Source organism: Lissotriton helveticus, chromosome 1_1 (genome assembly GCF_964261635.1).
Source record: "Lissotriton helveticus chromosome 1_1, aLisHel1.1, whole genome shotgun sequence".
NCBI lineage: Eukaryota > Metazoa > Chordata > Amphibia > Caudata > Salamandridae > Lissotriton > Lissotriton helveticus.
Window position 1 is genome coordinate 141,131,983 of NC_136057.1, and position 24,360 is coordinate 141,156,342.

The 24,360-nt window shown below is 43.7% G+C and overlaps 1 protein-coding gene across 1 annotated transcript in view; it reads left to right on the top strand.

Moving 5' to 3' along the window:
- ANKRD13D (ankyrin repeat domain 13D) overlaps positions 1 to 24,360 on the top strand; it is a 159,573-nt gene that overhangs the window by 27,226 nt on the left and 107,987 nt on the right. The window contains exons 3-5 of the mRNA XM_078657785.1: positions 13,038 to 13,162; positions 13,338 to 13,383; positions 15,616 to 15,759. Coding sequence (XP_078513911.1) covers positions 13,038 to 13,162; positions 13,338 to 13,383; positions 15,616 to 15,759 — 315 coding nt within the window. The remainder of the gene's footprint in view (positions 1 to 13,037; positions 13,163 to 13,337; positions 13,384 to 15,615; positions 15,760 to 24,360) is intronic.

The window sequence follows — 24,360 nt, forward strand, 5'->3', positions numbered from 1 at the left end:
TAATTTAAATAAAATATTGATGAAAATATAATGCAAGTTATTTAGTAAGTTATGTATTGGGTTATTGATAACTAATAATCAAAATAAATATAGAATAAATGTAACGTAAAAATTATATTTAACAGTATAAGATATTCAAATATATATTTTTGTAATTTAAATTTAATGTTAGTTTTGTGGCTGGCACGGAAATTTTAGGGTTCAGGGATGAGTAGTGTATAGACTTGTGCGGGTTTGTTACAGTGCAGTGGTTGGTAGTGTACAGGTATACTAAGTGCTTTTTAGGGTTTAGGGTTTAGGGGTGGGCAGTGTATAGGCCAGTGGCAGTTGCTGATGCTGGATGTCGGGCTCAACCTCCCAATTTATTTAGTAAGGTCAATGGTAATTGCAAATACCGGTTACCAGGCTGTCCTTCTTTTTTCACCCCTACCACACAATGACCATCACTTCAATCTTGCCCTTTACGAAAAAAAATTAGCTCCTACATTTTTCCCCTTACTTTATGCGGCAAAAGTGCGCTCTGTTGTATTGCAAGCAAGGAAACCGAGCCCCCATGCCCCATTTTTAAAGCAGGACATTCATTGTGTTGCTGTGGGCACCTCCATCACCGGGCCCTATTGCAACTGCACCTGCTTCACTAATGATAGCTACTGCCTTGCGAAGCAGGCTGTCTCTGCCACCCCCTTCACTCCCATCTCTCTGAAGCCCATACCCAGGGGTTTCCTCTGCTTCAATTCTCCTCTTCCTTGGACCATTTCTCCAAGGAACAAATAAATACTGGCACAGCAAGTATGTATTTCCCACAAATGCAAGAAAGGAACATAGTAAAAGAGCCATATTTCTGCAGAACCAAAGACCCCTACAGCTCTGCGAGCAGGCTGTCTACTCTGGCCATTACTGAAGGTCATTATTCCTAGGCCTGATTCCCAGAGCAGCCTGGCTCTGTGCTATTTAAAAAGTAAAAGAACAAAAAAAATCCAGCAACCCTACCACCATCCTGTTGCTTGGGCCTTGTTCCATGTGCAGCAGGTTGACTTACTTGGGCCCCAAATGTAGCCAGGAAATGAGGCAAACGCCCATTTTTGTAGTTTTCATAAAGGGGCTCATGTGATGAGAAGCAGAGATGGATAGAGGGTTATAGAAGAAACTTGCCATGTCCCCAGAGTGCCCGCTACCCAAAAGAAATGTAAATGTGTGCAATTGGCTAATCATCTTATAGAAGGGCTGTTTTGGAGTCAGTTTTGACTTTAATGGATGGAGTCACGTGAAGCTTCATGGTGAGAAATATTTATTCTTTTTGAGAGGTAGTATTAAGGGGGTATTAGCAGACTTCTCTAGCCTGTCCTTTTCATGGACACTTAATTTTTTTTTGCAGTGGATACAATCTGATAACTTGTTACAAAAAGTTATGTTTTTAAACTACTTGTTTTATCTTAAACACTGCATTTTGCAGCCGCCTATTTTATACTGTGTAATACAATGTTCGAGGCATATGGGCTGCAGATGGTACATTTATGAATAGATCGCCATCTGGTGTTGGGCTCGGATGATTGCACTTTGTTTTTCTTCTGGAGAAGTCTTTGTCGTCATAGATGACTCCTCCTCTCGGTGTTAGTGCGCATGGGCATCGGCTCCATCCTTAGATTGTTTTTTTCCGCCATCGGGTTCGGATGAGGATCGAAGCGCTCCGGACCGACTTCAACAAAGAAGGTTATAACCGGCGCGTATTCCTTTCCAAATCGACGGTATTGTTATCGAACGCGACTTCACTCCATACCGAAGCGGTTCGAAGGACGACGACTACGAGAAACTCGACGTAGTCCAGCCCGGGGTCCATGGAAAGGACTCCATTCAAAAAATGTCCAACGTGTGGTGCTAAGTTCCCACACAAGGACCTACACGAGGTGTGCAACCTCTGCTTGTCCCCTGAACACGAATCCAGGGACTGTGAGGCCTGTGCAGCGTTCTCTTCAAAATCGACGATTAGAAACCGTCGAGCCCGAAGACACGAGGTATCGAGAATGCAGTCACAAGCAATCCCGGAGCTGTTTGAGGACCAGCACCCAGAAGAGGAGGAAGAAGAGGCCGACGAGGCGGGGTCTGAAGCGGACGAGTCTGACGTCGAGGAAATCGACGTCCAACAAACCGTGAGTGACGACGTCCCTTTACCAAAAAACAGACCCCACACGGTATCGACCCCGCCTTCGAGCCCGGTCAGACAACCGAAAAAAGTTTCCAACGCCCCGCCTTCGAGCCCGGCAACGAAACAAAAACCGAAACACTCGGTCTCCCATCATAGTGGATCCGGTTCCGATAAACGGACCACATCGACACCGAAGCTCCAAGTCAAGGAAAGCTCGAAGTCGAAGCAGTCCATGTCGACACCGAAGCACGTTTCGGCGTCGAAAACACCCTCGACACCGGGGACATCTTCGATACCGAAGAAATCGGATCCGAATAAAATCTCGGTACCGAAAATACAAATGGACATTCAAAAGAAAAAACACCTTTCGGACCCGAAAACTGCGGTACCGACACAGGAACACGGGACTGATCCTAAACAAAAGACTCTGTTTATTGACCCAAAGACTGGCAAGGTAGTCACAGAACTACCTAAAAAGAGGAAGAATGAACATTCGGACGACAAGACTCATCCGAAGAAGAGAACAATGGGGACGAATACAACTCCTCCCTCTTCTCCCAAACCTAGACACACACCATCTTCTCCTCTTCCTCACAATAGGCCAAATATTCCTCCCACACGACCATCTACACCTACAACAGATGTAGAGAGTGACACAGGGGAGGGGGAACATCCTGGGGATGATGAAGACACAATCCCAGAGGAGGCAGACCCATGGGAAGAGTATAATGTAGGGTCAGATAATGATAACGACCCTGAATTGTATCCCTCAAAACCTTCACCTCCTGATGACCATACTGGATTTGCACAACTCATTAATAGAGCAGCAACATATCATAAGGTAGAACTATATGCAGAACCTCAAATAGAGGACTTCTTATTAGAAACACTACCTACTGCACAAAGAACATCAGGAACACTACCAATGCTTAAGGGCCTTCTCAGTCATACATCAGAGATATTCAAAGACCCAGTGAGGGCTAGGGTATTGAACCCAAGAATCGATAAAAAATATAGGGCAGCTCCAAAAGACCCAATATACATTAAAGGGCAAATTCCTCTAGACTCACTAGTGGTCACAAACGCTCGTAAGAGAGCAAACTCTTTATCTACAGGAGAAGCTCCACCTCCTGACAAAGAGTCTAAACTAATAGATGCCTCTGGCAAGAGAGTGGCATCTCAGGCGGCAAACAGCTGGCGCATAGCTAATACGCAAGCACTACTTGCAAGGTATGACAGAGCGCATTATGATGAGTTAGAAAAACTCATCACACATCTCCCTAAAGAACATCAAAAGAGGGCAGATCAACTCATACAAGAAGGGAAGTTAATTACTAACACTTCAATAAAGTGCGCCCTAGACGCGGCAGACACTGCAGCAAGGTCTACAAACACAAGCATCATGTTAAGGAGACATGCATGGCTCAGAGTATCAGGGTTCAAACAAGAAGTACAAACATCGTTACTGAACCAACCTATTGATGGGAAAACACTTTTCGGCACAGGGACAGATGAGGCCCTAGAAAAGATGAAGGATACCGAAACGGCTAAATCAATGGGAGCATTGCAACAGCCGACACAAAGAGGTTCTTTTCGTAGATCCACCTATAGAGGAGGATCCAAAAATACAGGTACAAGCCAGCAGCAAACCTCTTTTACACCTACATCACCCAGAGGTAATTCTAGAGGTGGCTACAGGGGTAACAACAACAAGGGTAGAGGTCGCGGAAACAACAACCGCAACTCTCCAACCCCAAAACAGTGACTTCATACAGCTCCCCCCAGACCATATAACACCGGTCGGGGGACGCCTATCACAGTTCCTACCTGTCTGGGAAAACATCACATCAGACAGGTGGGTGAGACAAATTATCCAACATGGTTATTGCCTAGAACTCACAGCTACCCCACCAAACATCCCCCCCAAACAGCGTCCAATGAAACAAGATCACCTGACACTGTTAAAACAAGAAGTACTATCCCTGCTAGAAAAGCATGCCATAGAGAAAGTTCCACAGCACCAACAAGGAACAGGAGTATACTCCCTATACTTCCTAATTCCCAAAAAGGACGGGTCTCTAAGGCCAATACTGGACCTAAGACCTCTCAACGCATACATAATTTCGGAACATTTCCACATGGTCACGCTCCAACAAGTACTGCCTTTACTGAAGAAAGGGGACTTTCTTTCTACACTGGATCTAAAAGACGCTTACTTTCATATCCCGATTCACAAAGCCCACAGGAAATACCTCAGGTTTGTGGTAGAAGGACAACATTATCAGTTCAAAGTCCTTCCGTTTGGTGTCACAACGGCACCAAGGGTGTTCACAAAATGCCTGGCAGTGGTGGCAGCTCACCTAAGAAGACAACAAATTCATGTCTTCCCATACTTGGACGACTGGCTAATAAAGGCCAGGTCACAAGAGGAATGTCTTCAAAACACACAAAAGACAATTCAGCTACTACACCAGCTAGGGTTCACGGTGAACTACACAAAGTCACACCTACAACCAAACAAGGTTCAACAATATCTGGGGGCTACTATAGACACAGAAAAAGCCAAAGTGTACCCCAACCCAGTCAGGATCCAAACAATGCTTACAGTCATTCAAAGATTTCAGCCACAACACTCACTACCAGCAAGAGTGTTCATGCAGCTATTAGGGATGATGTCATCCTGCATACTGTTAATACCATATGCCAAACTACAAATGCGTCCGCTACAAGAATGCTTAGCGACACAGTGGAATCAGGCTCAAGGGCAGATTACAGATCTGGTGTTGGTAGACGACCGCACACACCGCTCTCTGAAGTGGTGGAACATAACAAACATTGCCAAGGGGCGGTCGTTCCTAGAACCAATTCCACAGGTGACAATAACAGCGGACGCATCGCTCACCGGATGGGGGGCACATATGGACAAATACACAGTACAAGGAAGGTGAAGTGTGCAGGAAAGAAGACTGCACATCAATCATCTAGAACTACTAGCAGTGTTTCTAGCATTGAAAGCCTTCCAAATACATGTTACCAACAAAGCAGTCCTGATCAGAACAGACAACATGACAGCAATGTATTATATTCAAAAACAGGGGGCGACGCACTCTCTCCAACTATCCAGACTAGCACAGGAAATTTGGAGATGGGCCATTCCTCAAAACATCTATCTGTTAGCCGAACACCTACCAGGAGTCCAAAACCAGATAGCAGACATCTTAAGCAGACAGTCGGAACAAATACACGAATGGGAACTGCACCACCAAATACTGCAGCCATTCTTCCAAAGATGGGGACAACCAGAGATGGACCTCTTTGCCACTCATCAGAACGCAAAATGCCAAAGCTTCGCGTCCAGGTATCCACATCACCTGTCGCAGGGCAATGCGTTATGGATAAATTGGTCCAACAAATTTGCATACGCTTTTCCCCCTCTCCCACTAATCCCATTAGTGGTCAGGAAGCTGCAACAACATTCAATGACCATGATACTAGTAGCACCCACGTGGGCAAGACAGCCGTGGTTCACCACGCTCCTGCAACTCTCACAAGTGCCACATCAAAAGCTACGAATTCTACCCATGCACCTTAAACAGAACCATGGAGAAATAATGCACCCAGACCCAACTCAATTGAACTTAGCGATCTGGCTCCTGAAATCCTAGAATTTGGGTACTTAGACCTACCCCCAAATTGCATGGAGATAATTAAACAAGCGAGACGTCCAACCACCAGAGCATGCTATGCAGCTAAGTGGAAGAGGTTTGCTATACACTGTACTAATAACAATATCAACCCTCTGGACGTATCAACAAGGGAGATTATTTGCTACTTATTACACTTACATTAATGTAATCTAGCGTACACATCTATCAGAGTACATCTAGCAGCTATAGCAGCGTACCTACAAAACAGGCAACACATATCACTGTTCAGAGTACCAGCGATAAAAGCATTCATGGAAGGCCTTAAAAGAGTCATTCCACCAAGATTACCACCTTCCCCAGTCTGGAACCTCAACGTAGTACTCACCAGACTAATGGGGCCACCCTTCGAACCTATGCATAGGTGCGAAATACAATTCCTTACATGGAAGGCGGCTTTCCTTATAGCCATTACCTCACTCAGGAGAGTAAGTGAATTACAGGCATTGACAATACAAGAACCATTCCTACAGTTACACCAGAATAAAGTGGTTCTTAGAACAAACCCAAAGTTCTTGCCTAAAGTAATTTCAGCATTCCACATCAATCAGCCAGTGGAATTACCAGTCTTCTTTCCAAAGCCACAGACGGTGGCAGAAAGGGCTCTACATACACTAGATGTCAAAAGAGCCATTTTGTACTACATAGAAAGAACACAAAACTTCAGGAAAACTAAACAACTATTTGTAGCATTTTCCCCAACACATAAGGGCAATCCTATCTCTAAAGCAGGCATCGCTAGATGGATTGTAAGATGTATACAAATATGTTACATTAAAGCAAAGAGAACATTAACTGTTCCTCCTAGAGCTCATTCTACACGAAAACTAGGAGCATCTATGGCATTCTTAGGGAACATTCCCCTAGATGACATATGTAGAGCAGCAACTTGGTCTACACCACATACATTCACAAAGCACTACTGTGTTGATGTACAGGCTGCACAACAAGCCAGAGTGGGCCAAGCTGTATTAAAAACTCTATTTCAAACAGTTGCGACAGACACTGGTGACCACCGCTAGGGAGGTAACTGCTTTACAATCTATTCATAAATGTACCATCTGCAGCCCATATGCCTCGAACGGAATATGCTACTTACCAGTATGCATCTGTTCTTGGCATAGAGGGCTGCAGAGTGGTACATGCCCTCCCTGCCTCCCCGGAAACCTTTGTCTGTCCCAACATTATCTTATTTAGATACACTTACATGGGCATATCTTTATGTACTATACTACACTACTCCATCTAACCCTACTATGGCAAAACAATCTAAGGATGGAGCCGATGCCCATGCGCACTAACACCGAGAGGAGGAGTCATCTATGACGACAAAGACTTCTCCAGAAGAAAAACAAAGTGCAATCATCCGAGCCCAACACCAGATGGCGATCTATTCATAAATGTACCACTCTGCAGCCCTCTATGCCAAGAACAGATGCATACTGGTAAGTAGCATATTCCTTTAAAATGATGAAATTCACGGAGCTTTGTCACAGGCTCGGACCTCATAGTACTATAAATAAAGAAATCACTCCCCACTGCACCAGTCGGGATTTAATTGTGTCAGTCTCTGGTCACACACAGACATCTGTAGTGATCACATTAATCAACTGAGCTTTCAGAACATAAAATAGTACATTTCCTATCCATTACTTAAGCTTGCGTTCATTTTTCGTTTAAGTCATGCACCTGTTTCACATGCAGTAAATTGAAGGTGAAAACAATAAAATGTAGAGTACTTTTATACTTTTTAGCCACATATTTGAACGTGTCGCTTCACTCATTGACACTGCCCTCACTGAACTTATTACAGTCCACTATTTTTTTTAAACTTTTTCAACTGCATGTAAAGGAGGACCGCCTGGAGCGCTACCAGGCTGACCTCATTTACTAGTAAATGCTGAGGCTACCGTGCCCTCCTGGCCTCCCAGTTTGAAGACCTCTTCTGTAGAGGATGAATGCAGGGAGTGTGGATGACCTGCCACTGTGAAAACTCTGAGAAGTCCTGCGTAGGAGTGTGTGAAATGTGTGTAATTTGCTTTTGCATAATGACGCGAACTTTTGAGCAAAATGCAAACCCAATATTTTGTGCAATATTGCGAATGGAATCTTTGAACTGCAGATTCCTCACCTCGTGGATATTCCCCCGGCATCAGACTTGACCTGGACATTTTAAAGCAGTATTCCTGTGCGCTGGCAGATGGCATCCTCAGACTCCACGCCGAGATCGCTCCGTTCCGAAAGTGATGAGCGGTGCCTTATGTAAGCGCCATCCATGAACACTGACATTAATTCCTTGGCTTCTGCTGCTTCAGATGCGAATCCACGGTTACTCGATGGTCTTTTCTGGCCTGTTTTCAACAACATTTTAAAACCCAACGTAAATGTCACCCCTGTAAGTTACTAGGGTTCAAGACTCTGGAAACCAGGTGTCTGACAGACCATCCCAAAGTTTGCCTATGGTGACTGGGGTCAGGGTATGATTCTAGGGCCTGCGATGACTGCACCCAAATGACTCTGAAGAGCATATGAGCCAATGAGGCAAAGCTGGATGTTGGCAAATATTGGAAGACGCCACACGGTGTCCGGTCGAAACCGAACGGAAGTTCCCGTTTCTGCTCCTGAAGTTGTTCTTGTGGCAGATTATCGTCTCAAAGTCTTTGGGTAAGTCTAAAAAGAAGCATAAATCAAAGCTTGAATTTTCCCATTTCGGCCTCTCTTGTACTTCAAAGAGGGCGCAAGGGTGTCGGTATGCCACCCCGTCTCACTCTTGATTGGAGCTGATCCAGACTCTGGTCCCAATGCACCTTGAGTTTCCAGCTCGGTTGGTGAAGTAGCAGCAAGTGGAGGCCTTTAGGGAGGCCATGCTGCACATTTTTGGCACTTCACCGGTTCCCTTTTGGTGCAACGTGTCCCAATGATCCACAGGGGCCTCTAGGTGGGCTTCCCTAGGCGAGTTCACGGCTGCAGTACCACAGCGCAAGGCAGGCCGGAAGCAATTTCAGTTTGCAGTGCTTCATGTTGGCCTCACATGTGCCCTGGGCGTTGATGAAAGTGATGGCAGTGTTCTCCACACACCTTTTGGATGTTTTAGGGGTTCCAGTCTTCCCTTACTTCAATGGCAGTTGACGGGGGGGCTATCCCCAGGCATCTTCAATCAACTTGAGGTGACAGTGAACCTCGTCATATCATTGACGTTCACTATCACTGTACCCAAGTCACGCTCCACTCGTTTGCAGTTGCTCCCTTTTTATCAGAGCCATGCTGGATGCAATATGGTTTTATGCATTTCCCCCAGAACAGAGAACCCAGGACATTCACGCTATGACTGCATTGTTTCAGCCTGAGTCCTGGGTTGTAGTGTGGATAACTCTGAAGCTGCTTGGATTGCTGAAACATGCCAGATTGTGTTTGTGGGCTTCATCAAGTGAATCTGATGGATTCACTTGAAGGTTTTATAGAGCGCAAACAAGAGTCTTGCGGATATCAGAGCGCTTTACATACAGATGGGATAACAGATAAAGAATTTAAACAAATATATAATGCAAGGATAAGCAGACAAATTAAACAAATGACAACAGGGTGAGGTAGCAGCGGTGTAAAGGTGGTCAACTGTACACAGATAAAGGAATACAAAAATTAAACACATAAATCATGCTAAGATGATCAGACAGGTTAAATAAAAGTAAACAAGGTGAGGTAGCAGCGGTGTATAGATGGTCAACTGTACATAGTTTTTGGACGAGACATAACGAGAGCGAGAGTACATAGGTCTAAATTCATGTGAATTTAGCTAAGAGGAGCGATTTTACTTCTTTTTTGAAGAATGCCGTGGATGAGAAGTTTGATTTCTGGAGGAAGGGCATTCCAGATCCTGGGCGCCATCCCAGAGAAGGAGCGTTTATATGTCTTTTTCTTGTGGAATCTTTGGGGCTTCAAAAGAAGGTTTTCTGCGCTTCTTGTAGCTCTTGAACCACCCGAAATTGTCAGTTTCTGAGCGAGGTAGCTGGGTGAGTTGTGGTATATAGCCTTGTGTGTCATGCATGCGATTTTCAGGTGTATTCTAGCTTCGTATGGAAGCCAGTTCAGGGATCTTAAGTCAGGAGAGATGTGTAACCGTTTTTTTGAGCCCGTGATAAGTCTGGCTGCAGCATTAATAGAGGCTTTTAATGGTGCGGTAGTTGATAAGGGGAGGCAACACTTCCATAATCCACTCGAGGGATTACTAGGGCTTGGACTGCAGTTCTGAAGTCATTTGCAGGTAGGAAAGGTTTCAGCTTCCTCAATGTGTTGATTTGGAAATTTGCTCCTTTCGTAGCATTGCTGATATGGTGATCCATATTGAGATTGCAGTCAAGGGTTATGCCTAAAGATTTAGCTGACTCCACGATAGTAGGCTGAACGTTAAGTGCAGTGAGATGGTTAAGCCAGGATTGAGTGATGGGGACTTTGGAGGGAGGAGCTATTAGGAGGAATTCCGTTTTTAGGGCGTTAAGTTTGAGATGATTCTCTGCTAGCCAAGTCTGTGTGTTCCTAAGCGTTGTGTTGAGAAGTTTGATGTCTTCAAGGGTGTGTATTTTCTTGTAGAGCTGGGTATCGTCTGCGCACATGTGAAATTGTACATTAGATTCTTGAAGCAGTGCGGTGAGTGGTTCCATGACAAGATTGGACAAAGTAGGGGATAGGGAGGATCCTTGTGGGACACCTAGTGATACAGGGACTGGTGTAGACATCGTATTTTTAATCTTGAATTTCTGAGACCAGTTATGCAGAAAGGATGTGAACCATTTGAGTACTGTCCCCGATATACCCATTCTGAGATTCAGCAGATCTAGTAGGTTCTCGTGTTTGACCGTATCAAAGGCTGATGAGCGGTCGAGAAGGATGAGGAGGCAAGTACCGTTCTGATCAAGAATTTGAAGTGCGTTATCAATTATGTGTGTCATAGCTGATTCCGTGCTGTGGCCTGCTCGGAAGCCTGATTGGTGTGAATTGAGGAGGTGGAAGTGCTCGATGTGTTTTGTCAGTTGGAGGTGTAAACATTTTTCTAAGAGTTTGGCCAAAGTCGGGATATTGGTGATAGGACGATAGTTGATCAACTTGGTGGGGTCCGCTGTATAGTTCTGTAGATTCACATGCACCCAACCTCCTCCCTTGACACCTTTTAGATGTTGCAAGCGTTCTTTCAACTTTTGTCTTTAACTTTTGCTTTGCGTATTCCTCTTTCTGCATCCTCACCCTTCATACGCTAACCACAATCTCACAATGGAACTGATGCTCATATGCATTACCGGCAATAGGTGGAGTCACTATATAGCGTAACTCGAAAAGACTTCTTTGAAGAAAAACAACTTTCCCATGTCCGAGCCCAACATTAGAGAATGCACACTGTAGCATGTGAATCATCACCCTAACATCATCTAAGGGTGTCGGAGAGCTGCAGGCTCTTTCGGTCAACCCACCTAATACAGCATTCTTTCTAGATAATTCGGTGTTGAGGATCTCTTTCTACTGAAAGTCCGTCCATTTCATGTTAGGTAGGCTATCGCCCTTCTGGCAATCTTTGTTCCACCTCAGTCCTCTATGGAGGAAGAGGGGCTCCATCGTTTGACCCTAAGAGAGCACTACTTTTTTTATGTGAATTGCCTCAAAGAACATTGGGTGGGGGACGATCTGCTGGTTGTGGAGTTCTCCGGGGCACAGAGGGGCAAGGAAGGGCAAAACAGTGCAAAAACTGTCCATCTACCGATAGATTATTTTCTGCATTGAAAGGTCTGTCGAGAGGAGCATTTTGCCCACTTGGTCCTGCAGGACTCTTTGGTCTAAGCCAGTTTACAGACCCCCACCTGGTGAGCTACTGCTATGGTATCTGTTCACTAGGTGAGGAATATGCATTAAGAGGTATACCTCAGAAGAACACGTTACTTACCTTCGGCAATGATCTTTCCGGTGAATGCTTTAACAGCATATTCCTTACTGCTCCTCCCATCTCTGTGAGCTGTACTTTTTTTCGCATCTAAAAAGGCCCCAGTTTAGTAATGTGTACACTGGTAATGCCAATCTGCGGATAGGCTCTGCATTTGAGGGTGTGGACCGCCTAAGAAAGCAACTGACGTCGGTGCACTAGGCCCTTTAATGCCTGAAACGAAGTTGGCGCAGACTCGCATGATGCCACCGCTTTTAAGTTTCCTGAACCATTACCGCAGGTAAGTAATTTGGTCTTGATAAAATGTGTTGTTTAATTGTGAGAATACATTTTGTGTAAAAAAAAAAAAAAGTACAAGAAAGTAAAGCTAACAATACCTGGACTAATTCAGTTCCTGTGCGTTACCACGAATGGCACTTAATTAGATGAAGTGGTTTAATTGAGTAATTTTATGTAACAAGCATAACATGAAACTATAGGCATTATATCCGCGACATTTCTCCCTGGCCTAGTCCTATGTTGGATGCCTATAGGAGGTGTAAAGGACTGAGTGCCTCTGCAAGCACTGTAGTCTCCATATTGCTTGAAGACACTTTTAGGTTTAAAACAAGTGAAGATGCTTTTAGTAAGTGTGGAAGGACTGTAGCGGGTGCTAGAACCGTGAAGGGATTGTGAATACCTGTGCATCACCATGAGCATTGGCCTGGGCCAGGGGTATAACTAGAAGTATTGTGTCTGCGCGCACTACGATGGGAATATGGTTCAAAAAGTGTTAAAGACCTGTGTATGTCACACTTTGTGTGGAGCAGTGCTGTCTGATTGTTGTAAGCCGCTTCTGGCCAGCCTGCAAGTCATGTATATCTCTGCTCTCACCATCCGAACAGATGCCAAGAGCAAGTATGGGAAACCTGTGTTTCTATGCAAGCATACCCCCACGTTGAGTGTTACAGGAAGGGAGAAAGCGCCCCTGCTACCCCCCAACTGAGCTTTTCCCTTCTTGTTATTGTTCTTACTTTTTTTTATCTTCCCTTGTTTGCAGTCTGTTCATTCTTTTCTTATTTTGTATTTTCTGTTTTTATTTATTCCGGCAAACTTTCATTGCTCTATTCTTACCCTTCCTCGTGTATTCCTGCCTTCTTCTCCATGTTTCCCTCCTCTTTTTGTGTTCACTTCCTCTTTCACTGGATGTCTCTTCTCTCTCTCTCTCTCTCTCTCTCATGCTAACTCTCTCATTTTCTCAGCTGATCCCCTGTCTTTCTTCCAGTTCTGCAGGAGGCGGTCAGTACAGGGGACCCAGAGATGGTGCAGCTGGTTTTACAGTACCGGGACTATCAGCGGGCCACAGAGCGGCTGGCCGGGATCCCAGACCTCCTCAGTACCCTGCGCAAGGTACAGACCCGAGATCTGCTTGCAGAGGCCTCAGGGTTCCCCGAGTAGGGGAATTCCTGCAGCTTTCGTTTTTAATGCTTACATTTTGTTTTATACAAGCAGTTTTGCAAAATGTTTTCAGACAAATGCTTCTTACCATTGAGACCTAATTCAATTTATTTTTTATTTTTTCCAGGCCCCGGATTTCTATGTGGAAATGAAATGGGAATTCACCAGCTGGGGTAGGTCTGAAAATCTGTGCCTCACTGTACTATATTCCTGGATGTAATTTAGCTTCTTGTTCCACGGGACGTTCTAGTGGGGATCTGTGGGGGTGTCGAAGAACTTTTCAGAACAATCTGTGGAGCTTAGTTTTATAGTGGCCACCTCTAATATAACCTGCTCTGCTATCCTGGGTACTGATCATCCTCCTGGGGTCTGATGTCTGTCACTAGACACTGACCCGCAGGCTCAAGGATCCATGAGGGCTGGGGCGGCTTTTGTTCAACTCCAGTCAACAGTGGAATGATGGGGTCTTTTGCTGAATTCATCCAGAGCTTTGGTTCAGACAGATTACCCACAAAGAATACATAATGATTTTTAGGTTAGAGCCTACCATAAAGCAAAATAAATCCACTAACTAAAAGAATACAAGAAAATAAAAGATATATCAAAAGTGACAGAGTGCAGAAAGAATAGAAGTGTTCAGTTAAATGGGTCAGAAAGAGAGCTCTAAAAATATGACCTAGTCACTGTTTGAGTCAGTTCGGCCAACACAATATATTGACTCAGTTCCAGAGCTGCTTTCCTCTGCGGAGTGCGTCATAGTTAGATTTAGTCATCTCTAGAGGAAATTCATGGAAAAACAAGTGGTTCATTCTGTATAGTTTTACTTACGCACTGCGTTCACGCAGGTCCGAGTCGTTTACACTTAAAGGGACACCGACGCAGGAAAGGCGCAGAAATGTTTTGTGCCAACCAAAAATACACATTCAATTTGTGCAAAAGCAAATAGATTGACGAAAAATGGTAAACTCCGATTTCGTGGATATCAAATTAGCTTATTTACCCAGCCATTACTAACGTCCTCATGGCTACTCGCACATGTAACACTAATGCGGTCACTCGCACACTCATCTGCACCCCTATATTTCAGCCCCGAAAATAGCTACAATTGAACTCAGAAATGTTATGAAACGCCTCTTAGAGTAGTTATAAGGAATTGTATAAATTTGGTGTGAATGTGAGGTGTTTTGCCCACAACTTTCACACTGCCTGTGCCCTAGTCCAATGCTTCTGCAGTGAGACTTTGCGAAAGTTTCACCCACTTAATTAAAATTTATACAAAGCAGTGAATATGTTTGGGAGTGCTGCATAAGGCACCAGCGTCACTCACTGAAATATCAGTTGCAAGGCAGCAGCGGGTGTAAGGAAATGGGGTGTATTATATGGTGTGGATGTGCGTCCTCGCCATGTAATACACTTACCAACGCCTTTAGGACCCTTGGGCTTCGTTTGTCAAACACTCAGCTCAACCCTGGGCAGTTGTGACTCTGAGCAGCAAGGCTTACACAAACAAACAAATGTTAAGCATTTACACAGCACCACGACAATTAAAGACATCAGCAAGACACCAAAGAAATAAGTATCTCAATTTAACATCTCTATCATGGGGTTAACAGTGCCTCTACTCTCCCCACCCTCGTAGCTCTGAACCACAACTACATCAGAACTGTAGCATCCACTTATCCCACTGTCTATCATATACCTCTTTAATATACGGTTACCGTGTATTTTTACTTAAGCGTATGTAACCAGGGTAATTGCTGGTATTTTGTTTACATAACTTCCACTATATTATATTTAGATATCCCACTGTATATGGTTCATTCTTTTTATACTGTTACTATGTATTTTTTTTAATTCTTTATGTACCTCGTGCTACTGCGGTTGTCCTTACTCCGTGAAGTGCTCTGATACCTTCGGGTCAACTTCACGCTATATAAAACACATTAAAAAAATAAATATGCTTGAGACATACAAGTAAGTTAGGCTCTGCCAATTGGGGACAGGCCAATTAAACATGTGCCATTTTAAGGGTCAGAGTACATGCACCGAGACCTGTTTAGCAGGGCTCAGGGCTTTTTATAGTCATTACACCAGTACCTAGTAGTCAAAATGGGGACAAAAGGTGGGGGGTACACCTGCAAAAAGCATGTGTCCTTACAAAAGAAAATTGGATAATTGATTTTTAACCAATTAACTTATTTCTTTTTGCTGTCTTCATCTTTTTTCCTATGTCTCTTCCATCTGCCCCACATTTGCATGCCTTCTTACTCCCTCTTTCATCTATTCAACTTCTCATCCCTGCACTTTGTCTTTTCTTTCTCTCACCCTCTCATGAATGTCCTCTTTTCCCTCTCTACTTATCCGACTTCTCCTCCATTTTTTCTTCTCCTTGTCCCATTCTTCAGTCCCCCTTGTCTCCAAGGTCTGCCCGAGTGATGTATACCGAGTATGGAAGCGGGGGGCCAACCTCCGAGTGGACACGACCCTCCTGGGCTTCGAGCACATGACGTGGCAGCGGGGCAGGCGGAGCTACATCTTCAAGGGCGAAGGTTAATATTGGGGCAGTGATGTTGGGATCGTGGAGACTGGGGGTGAAGGGGATTCATTTTACCTTGTGATATGAGATGAACAATGGAACTGAATACTAAAATGGTCGCGCAGTGACGCAGTACAGAAATTAGGCTGACCGAATGGTCATTGTGGTAATTTTCAGCTTAAAGTTTAGTTGTATTTTTTTATATAACACATACTTACTCAAAAGGCTGCAGAGCAGTGAACAGGGCCAACGATTTAGATCTAATTGATTTAGATCTAATTATAAGGTAAATCTAATTGGGGGGCTTGCTTCTTAGAGGGGAGGGGAACTCTTTACTGTGTTGTGATAAAGCACTCTCTGAAGGGGTGCGTCTTCCTGTTGTTCTAGACCCTGGTTGTGTAAATAGAGAAGGCCTGGTGCCTAGTGGTTTTTCTTTCTGACACTTCCTTGTCTCCAGTCTATGGAGATTTTGACTGCGGGTGTGCTGAGAGCCACCAGAGATGGTGACTTTGTCATTGGATCAACAAGGTGCAGCTCGTGATGCTTTGTAGATGGTTCACATGGCTTTGTAAATGGTCGGGCTGGCCAGGGTGAGAGCCAGTGCTGGCCCAATAGTGCAATTGAAAACGCGGGCTGTGGTGTAGGAGATGCCCCAATAGGCAGCTAGTGTGCAGTCTGGATGGAGGAGCTGCACTTTTCCACCTTGCAGCTAGCTCCCAAAGTGTGATGGCTTTATTGGATGTTCTAATATTGCAGCCAGTATCCCATGGTGTTTGTACCACCTGATTGATCAACTGTGAGGTGTGAGTATGGTGGTGCATCACATGGGCCCCAGACTCCGTCCAGTCAGTGGCACTGTAAGAGCTGTACATAACTGCATGTTTTGTGAACTATACTATAAGAGCCATTTTTGTAGAGCCTTCATTATCTAAAGCGCCTTCTACGTGGGTGTGGAAGCAAGGGGCAGAGACCATTTAAGCTGGGGTCAGGATTTAATTGGTTGATAGGAAAGATGACCCGGAAGTGCATGTCACATGCTTATTTGTGCTTCCCTTTGTCCAGGTAAGAACTTCAAATTGTGAATACACCGTCTGCTCACTACAGTGTCCCAGATTTTGCTCCTGCTTGAACCCTCGCCTCCACTTTACACATTATACTAAATGTTCTTTTTTTTATATTTGTTTCCACTCCCTCCCCCCCCCTCGCCATCCTTGTTCTGCAGTGGGGCTACTCCTCGATGAGCTGGGTTGTATCTTAAGAGCCTGCCTTGTTTCCCCTTGAACTGCTGGGGCTGTTCAGTACAGTGAAGCTCCAGACACAAGTGACTGTGATAGCCTGAAAATAATTCAATTGTGGGGTGCCACAAGACTCTTCATTGAGTTCCACTCTTTTTTTTATGTTTGAAAGCTTTATTGAAGATGCAATTGTCAATACAATAAGGTGACATCAGCAAAGTAATGAGAAAAAAGCAAATGAAAGAAATAAAACCTAAGCATCCGATGACACAATGAAAAAGCAAAGCATTTTTGAATTTTAAGAGGGGAGGAGAGGGGAAGGGAGGGAAGTAAAACCATGATACTACAATTCAAAAAGGAAACAGAAATAAACAAAATGAATGTTGACAATAGAGTACAGTAAATACACAATTATCTAGCGAGTATATGAAATATGAACGTTAGGAAAAACATGAATAAAGAATAAAAAACTGCATTAGTGAAATGTAAAAAACTGGTAATTGCGAGCAAGAGTACAAATGTTCAAGGGGGTTTGAAGTTGTCAGAGGAAAATGGAGAGTATGTCTTTTTGGCAGACTGATCTAAATATAGGGTGAGGGGCAACCAATAGAGTTCTACATTTCGAGATGGTTTGCAGGAGGACGCAAAAGCAACGTCAAGACGATGTGAGTGGCATAGTAGGTTCCACCAGCAAGTTAAGGAGAGTTTGGTGAGGGACTTCCAATTAGAGACAATATGTTGTAGTGCAAGGGCTAGCATAAGGTCAAAAAGCCCATGTGAATGTGGAGGAAGGTCCAAGGATTCTGAAAGGCTACCCAGAAATACTAGAGAGGTAGAAAAAGGAATAGAGAGATCAAAGATAAGGGAAACACGAGACCATATCTGTGTCCAGAAAAGTCGAACTGAGGGACAGAGAAAGAAAAGATGAAAAGATCAGCATTGGGGGCATTACAGGTCCAACAGTGAGCCGTAGAAGAGGATAGAAAACGAGAGAGAGAAAGGGGAGAAAGATAAAGTCTATGATAAAAGAAAAAGAGAGATTGAGTTAGAGAAGCAGTACGGGAAGTCTTCAAGGATTTAGCCCAGAGTTTGTCCCAAAGAGAAGTCGGCCAGGAGTGACCCAAGTCTTTTTCCCAAGAAAGTTCCAGTTTTGATTTCGGACGATCAGGATCAGGAGCCGAGAAGTAACGGTAAATAAGGGAAGCTTTAGGGGTAGTAGAAAGAATGGTAAGTAGAGGAAGACGAAGCGGGCATCACATCAGGAATAATAGAATAGTATCGATCAAGAACGATTTCCATGAGAAGGAAATATTTCTTTGCGAACGAGGAAGGACAGTGAAATTGGGATTGGAATTGAGGAAAGGAGCAAGGAGAGGAACCATCAAAAAGATGGTGAACCCAGATAACACCTTTCGATCTCCACGAAGGCCAGGCTATAGGTCTATTGTGTAATAAAATGAGTGACTTATACCAAATGGGTAATAATAAAAAGGAATCTCGAGAAACAGAAGCTGTGGATACCAGGGGCCGTAAAAGAGAAGAAGTGTGTCGAAATAAAAGGGGAGTAAGACATGGAGCCTTAGCAGTGAAGCGAATGACCTCCTGAAAAGAGTAAGGGAGTAATAATTCACGCTCAACAGATAGCCAAAGGGGAGAAAAAGGGGAGATATCCCGTGATAACCAGCGAGAGGCTTGGCGAAGTGAGAAGGACTTATGATAAAGACGGAAGTCCGGAAAGTTAATTCCACCATTAAATTTAGACTTACGAAGGGCGGAGAGAGATATACGAGCCTTTTTCTGCTTCCAGAGAAACTTAGATAAAACAGAGTCAATACGACGGAAGTAGAGCGCTGGGATATGGATTGGAAGCATGGAAAGTAAATAAATTAAGATCGGCGCAACCATCATCTTGATGGAGTCAAGACGACCCCACCAGGAAAGAAATAGAGGGTTCCAAGAGGAGAGTAAAGAATCTATTCTAGAAATGACTGCATTCATATTAAGTTGGATAGAGGATGAGATAGAATTAGAGAAAAGAACACCAAGATATTTTATTTTCTTAGAATTCCAAGCAAAGCCAGTGGAAGTAAAGAAATGTGGAAGGCAAAATTTAGTTAGAGGAAGAATGTTATGTTATGTTATGTTATGTTATATATTTCTTGTAGCGCGCACTGCTAGTCAAGACTGTCCTGGCGCGAAAAAGGGATTCAGTGTCAGAAAGTAACAAAGGGATAACATAACAGGAGAGAAGATGTGCATTTACATGAATTGCTTGAATAAGTGAGTCTTAAGGTGTTTTTTAAAATAAGTGAGGTTAGTCGTGTGTCTCAAATGGTCAGGGAGGCTATTCCATAGCTGTGCGGCTATGACCGTCATGGATTTTCCTCCCAGACGAGCTCTCTTAAATCTCGGGGTGACCAAATGTCTGAGAGAGGCCGATCTCAATTGTCGCGGGGGATGATAGAAGGCAAACCTGGCACTGAGGTATGGTGGGCAAGGACCATGTAAGGCCTTAAAGGCCAGTGTTAGGACCTTGAAGCGCACTCTGAGAGCAACTGGAAGCCAGTGAAGATCCGCCAGTTGTCTTCGTACACTATGGCATTTGGGGATGTTGAATAGGAGCCTCACTGTCGCGTTCTGGACCACCTGCAATCTGTGGAGCAGGAAATCTGGAGCGCCCACGTAAAGTGCATTAGCGTAATCCAGACGCGACAGGATGAGTGCTCTAGCCACTGTTTCCTTCGCATCCTGGGGGAGAAGAGGGAAGAACTTCCGGAGGGTGATCAGGGTCCCATAACAGGTTCCCGCCAGTCTCGAGATCTGGTCTCGGAAGCACAGGTCAGCACCAAACCAAATCCCAAGGTTCTTAGCAACTCCACAGTTTCCAGGTGGGCAGGGCAGTCCAATGGGCCAATCTTATCCGAATTTATTTTATATCCCGAAACTAGGGAAAATTTCTCAAATTCATCTAATAGAGAAGGGACAGAAACGACAGGATCAGAGATAAATAAAAGTATGTCATCCGCGTAAGCAGATAGTTTAAGATGATGATTACCATATGGGAAGCCAGATATGGAGGGATTGTTACGAATAGAAGATAGGAAGGGTTCAAGAGCTAAAATAAATAAGAGAGGTGAAAGAGGACATCCTTGACGAACTCCACGTTGAAGTGTAAAAGGGGGGGTAAGTTGACCATTGACGAGAACTGAAGCTTTGGGCATAGAATATATTAAAGAGATATAAGAAATAAATTTAGGGCCAAAGCCATGCCATTTTAGTGAAGCCATCAAAAAGGACCAGTCAACCCGATCAAAGGCTTTCTCAGCATCAACCGAAATAGCTGCAAGGGGAATAGATAGAGAGGGGGCCTTACTTAAAACATTAAGGAGGAGTCTGGAGTTGTCTGAGGTGAGGCGGCCCTTAACAAATCCACATTGCTCTTTCCCAATGAGATGGGGCATGAGTGGGTCAAGGCGGAGAGCTAATAATTTTGCAAAAATCTTATAGTCTACATTAACTAGAGATATTGGCCGATAATTTTTACAAAATTTGGAATCGCGGCCCTCTTTAGGGATAAGGCATATAGTAGCATCTTGGAATGAGCCTTGGGCCAGACCGGCAGAACAAAAAGACTGAAAAAGAAAGAGAAGTTTAGGTAGGAGGAGGTCGGAAAAATGTAAATAAAATTCAACTGGAAAGCCATCAGGCCCAGGAGTCTTGCCTTTGGTTAAAGAAGACAAAGCAGAAGATAATTCAGAAATGGTGAGATCAGTATCAACGTCCAGAAAGTTAAGTTGGGAAGTATCTGGTTTAGGCAGGTTCTCAAAATAGGATTGGAGGAGATCTGGGGTAGGAGGATTTTCTGGAGAGTATAAAGACTCATAGAAAGACTGAAATTGGTCCAAAATTTCTGCGTCTGTATGTAAAAGGACATTAGAAGGGGAATAGATGGAGTCTATGATAGTCCGTTCTTTACGCGATTTTAGATAATTAGCAAGTAATTTGCCCGATTTATTGCGACCTCCATAATACCGTGCACTACTTCGAAGAAGAAAAGAAGAAGCTGAATCCGTAGTAAGTTTGTTAAAAGCAATTTTAGCTCGAAGAAGGTCAGGAGACGTGATTGGGAGAAGAAGTGTAGAACTGATGTTCCAATGACTTAATATGCGCACGGGCAACTTTACGTTTGTGCAGGAAGTGTTTCTTCTTTTTAGAGACAAAGTCGATAATGAATCCGCGGGCTGTGGCCTTGAAAGAGTCCCAAAGAATATGGGGAGGGGTATCAGGATCAGAGTTGAGGTGGAAAAATTCAGAAGTGAAAGAACGAAAAGAGGAAGAAAAAAGAGGATCAACAAGAAGAGAAGAATTAAAGCGCCAGCGAGAGGATTTAGGAGTAGGAGGAAGAAGATCAAATACAGTGATAATAGGAGCATGATCAGAGATAACAATGGGTTCAATAGAAGAGGATAAAAGATTTTGAGATAAAGAGGAAGAAAGGAAGATGTAGTCTAGGCGAGAGAAGGAAGCATGTGGGGGAGAGAAAAAGGAAAAATCTATAGTTTCTGGGTGAGTAAGTCTCCATGAATCTACAAGATGAACTTGAGTAATAGTATCAAGAAACTGCTTATGGGGCTTGTGAGGGGTGAAGCGAACAGAGGACTTACGATCCAAAAAAGGGTCAATAATCTGATTACAGTCACCGCCTAATAAGAAAGAATCGTCTTTGTATTGGATGCATTTTGCAGTAATCAAGGGCCAAAAAGAGGAATCAAAGCATGTAGGGCCATAAACATTGAACAAAGTAATTGGGATAGTATTGATAAGTAATTTAGCTAGAATCCAACGGCCCTCATCATCCTTTTCTTCAAGAAGTACTTTACATTTGAGACGTTTGTGAATCAAAATAGCAACACCATTCTTTTTATGAGATGCAGGAGAAAATAAGACAGTACCCACCCATAGTTTTTTTAGCTTCATAGATTCAATATCGGAAAGATGGGTTTCTTGAATGAGAACAATGTCAGGATTATAAGAGGAGAGGTGCGAAAGTACTCTTTGCCGCTTAATAGGATGATTAAATCCTTTCACATTCCATGAAACAACTTTGAAAATGACAACATAGTAAACTGTTCAAAATTGAAAAATGCAAAAATATACTGTACAAGCAATAAGTCAAACTTTAAGAAAGGAGAAAATATGCAAATTACGAAAAGATTAGAAGGAAGAATAGGAGGAAGGAGGAAAAAAGGGGAAAGGGAAAGGAAAAAGACGAAGGGAAAGGAAAGAGGAGCAGCAAAGGAGGGAGAAGGAAGAAAGGAAAGAAGGCATAGAAGACAGTACAAATCCATAAGGATGACTGTAAGAGACATACCTGAAGGGGGAAATACACAAAGGGGAAGTGGGGAGGTGGTGATGCGTTACAAGACGGGTAGACCAGGAACCGAAGCACAACCACACCGAGACCTCACAAAAAGTACAAAGAGTGAAACAGGATGATGAAGGGAACAGCCAATACATATCTGCATAGGGGAAGAAAAAACATAATTAGTACATCACGGAACCTGTGACACAAAGCAGATAACCAAAGACAGGATATAAGGAAAGAAAAAAAAAAGGTAGTGAAAGTTGAGAAAAGCAGTTCAGAAAATGTTGGAGGAGACATAAGGAAAAGAAGAAGGACAAGAGTGAAAACTTGAATATTAAGCAAAGAATGGAAAAGTGAAGAGAAAAAAAAAAGAATTAAATAAGAGTAAATGAGACTAGATAAAACAACTAGAGAACATTATAGAAATCCATCAAAACATTTCAGCCACTGTTTGAGGGAGAGGCTTCCATTCCCTCCTCTCTCTGTAGAAGGAGGAAGTTTCGTAGTTCACCAGGGTCTTGAAAAGACCATGTCTTATTCCGATGAGTAACTCTGAAGATACAAGGATGGAACAGGCCATATCTTGCTCCAAGGGAGCGCAGAGAAGGGCGGAGAGCTAGAAATTCCTTACGCCTGGAGGCAGTAGCGTTAGATACGTCCTGAGATAAGTAGACTCGTTGACCCAGCCAAGTTATTTGTTTCTTGGATCTTGCTGCGGAAAGAATCGAGAGGAGATCTGTGAACTTCAAAAAGAGAATAATAACACCACGAGGTTTTGTAGATGAAGTTGTTCGTGCTCCCAGTCTATGCGCTCTTTGAATACTGATAGACGTAGAAGGGGGCATATCTAAAAGTTTCGGGAGGAAGGAGGTAAAGAAAGTCACTGGATCGTCTCCCTCAAGATTCTCTGGTAAACCATAAATACGAAGGTTGTTTCTTCTGTTGCGATTTTCCAAATCCTCCGTGTGTTGCTGTAGAGAAAGGACAGTCTTTTCCAATGCTACAATGCGTTGCGTATTAGACTGAACTTCAGGGATCTGTTGTTCAACTGAAGAGAGTCGTGCATCCATGTTCTCCCATTTATCTTTTAAAAGTTGCATATCCTTACTCGTCTCTTCGATGAAAGGGCGCATGGCACGAATTTCGTCCAAAATAAGATCAATGGAGGAGGAAGAAGAGGAGTTATCTGGTGTAGGAGAAACTTGTTTAAGTTGTTTATTGGATGGAGCAGGAGGAGAAGAAGTCGCCATCTTGGTAGATTGAATAGATGCAGGCAGCACAGTTGAAGCGGTCACCGGGGTAATCACAGAAGGAGTGAAAACAAACTTAGGTTTACGTAACCTCACCATAGGATGTAGGCACTCCAGTTGAAAAAACAAATCTAAAGTCTCTGAGAAGAAGAGAAAAGTGTGCAGAAAGAACACGCTTCAGTGAGCAAAGTAAATGTGTTTCAGCGGGATATTCCAGCAGCAAGTAGATTAATAATATTGTACTACAAGATATGCCATGAACATAGTCGTATGAGTAACTTCAACAGGAAGTATCCGCGTTGAAAGCCCTATGGGACCATAGCAGGGCTCACTAAAACATCACCAGTGGGCACAGGAATCGTGCGTATCATGAAAAACCAGTAGTGTAGACAGTGAGAAAGAAGGCACTTGAGGATATAGCAATAGGAGGTGGACGAAATGAAAATTAATTTCCTCAGGACGCACTGGAAAGGTGCATTAGAACAGCGCCAGTGTATTAAATGAGTTATATGCTAGCGGCGCCAAATAGACAGAGCGCTTAAAATGGCAGCCATGTATAGAAATGTTGAGGATAGCGTACCATAAGGCGCGATATCGTAGGGCACCTGAGGCTTGATGAGATGCAATATTTATGCCTTATGAATGCATTATGAGAGGCGCTGGTGCGTTGTTGCTGAGGGGGAGAGCTAGGAGAGTCCGCAGCGCTGAAGAAACGGAGCGTCTAAAATGGCGGATCTCACACAGGTGCCGCCATGACGCAGCTT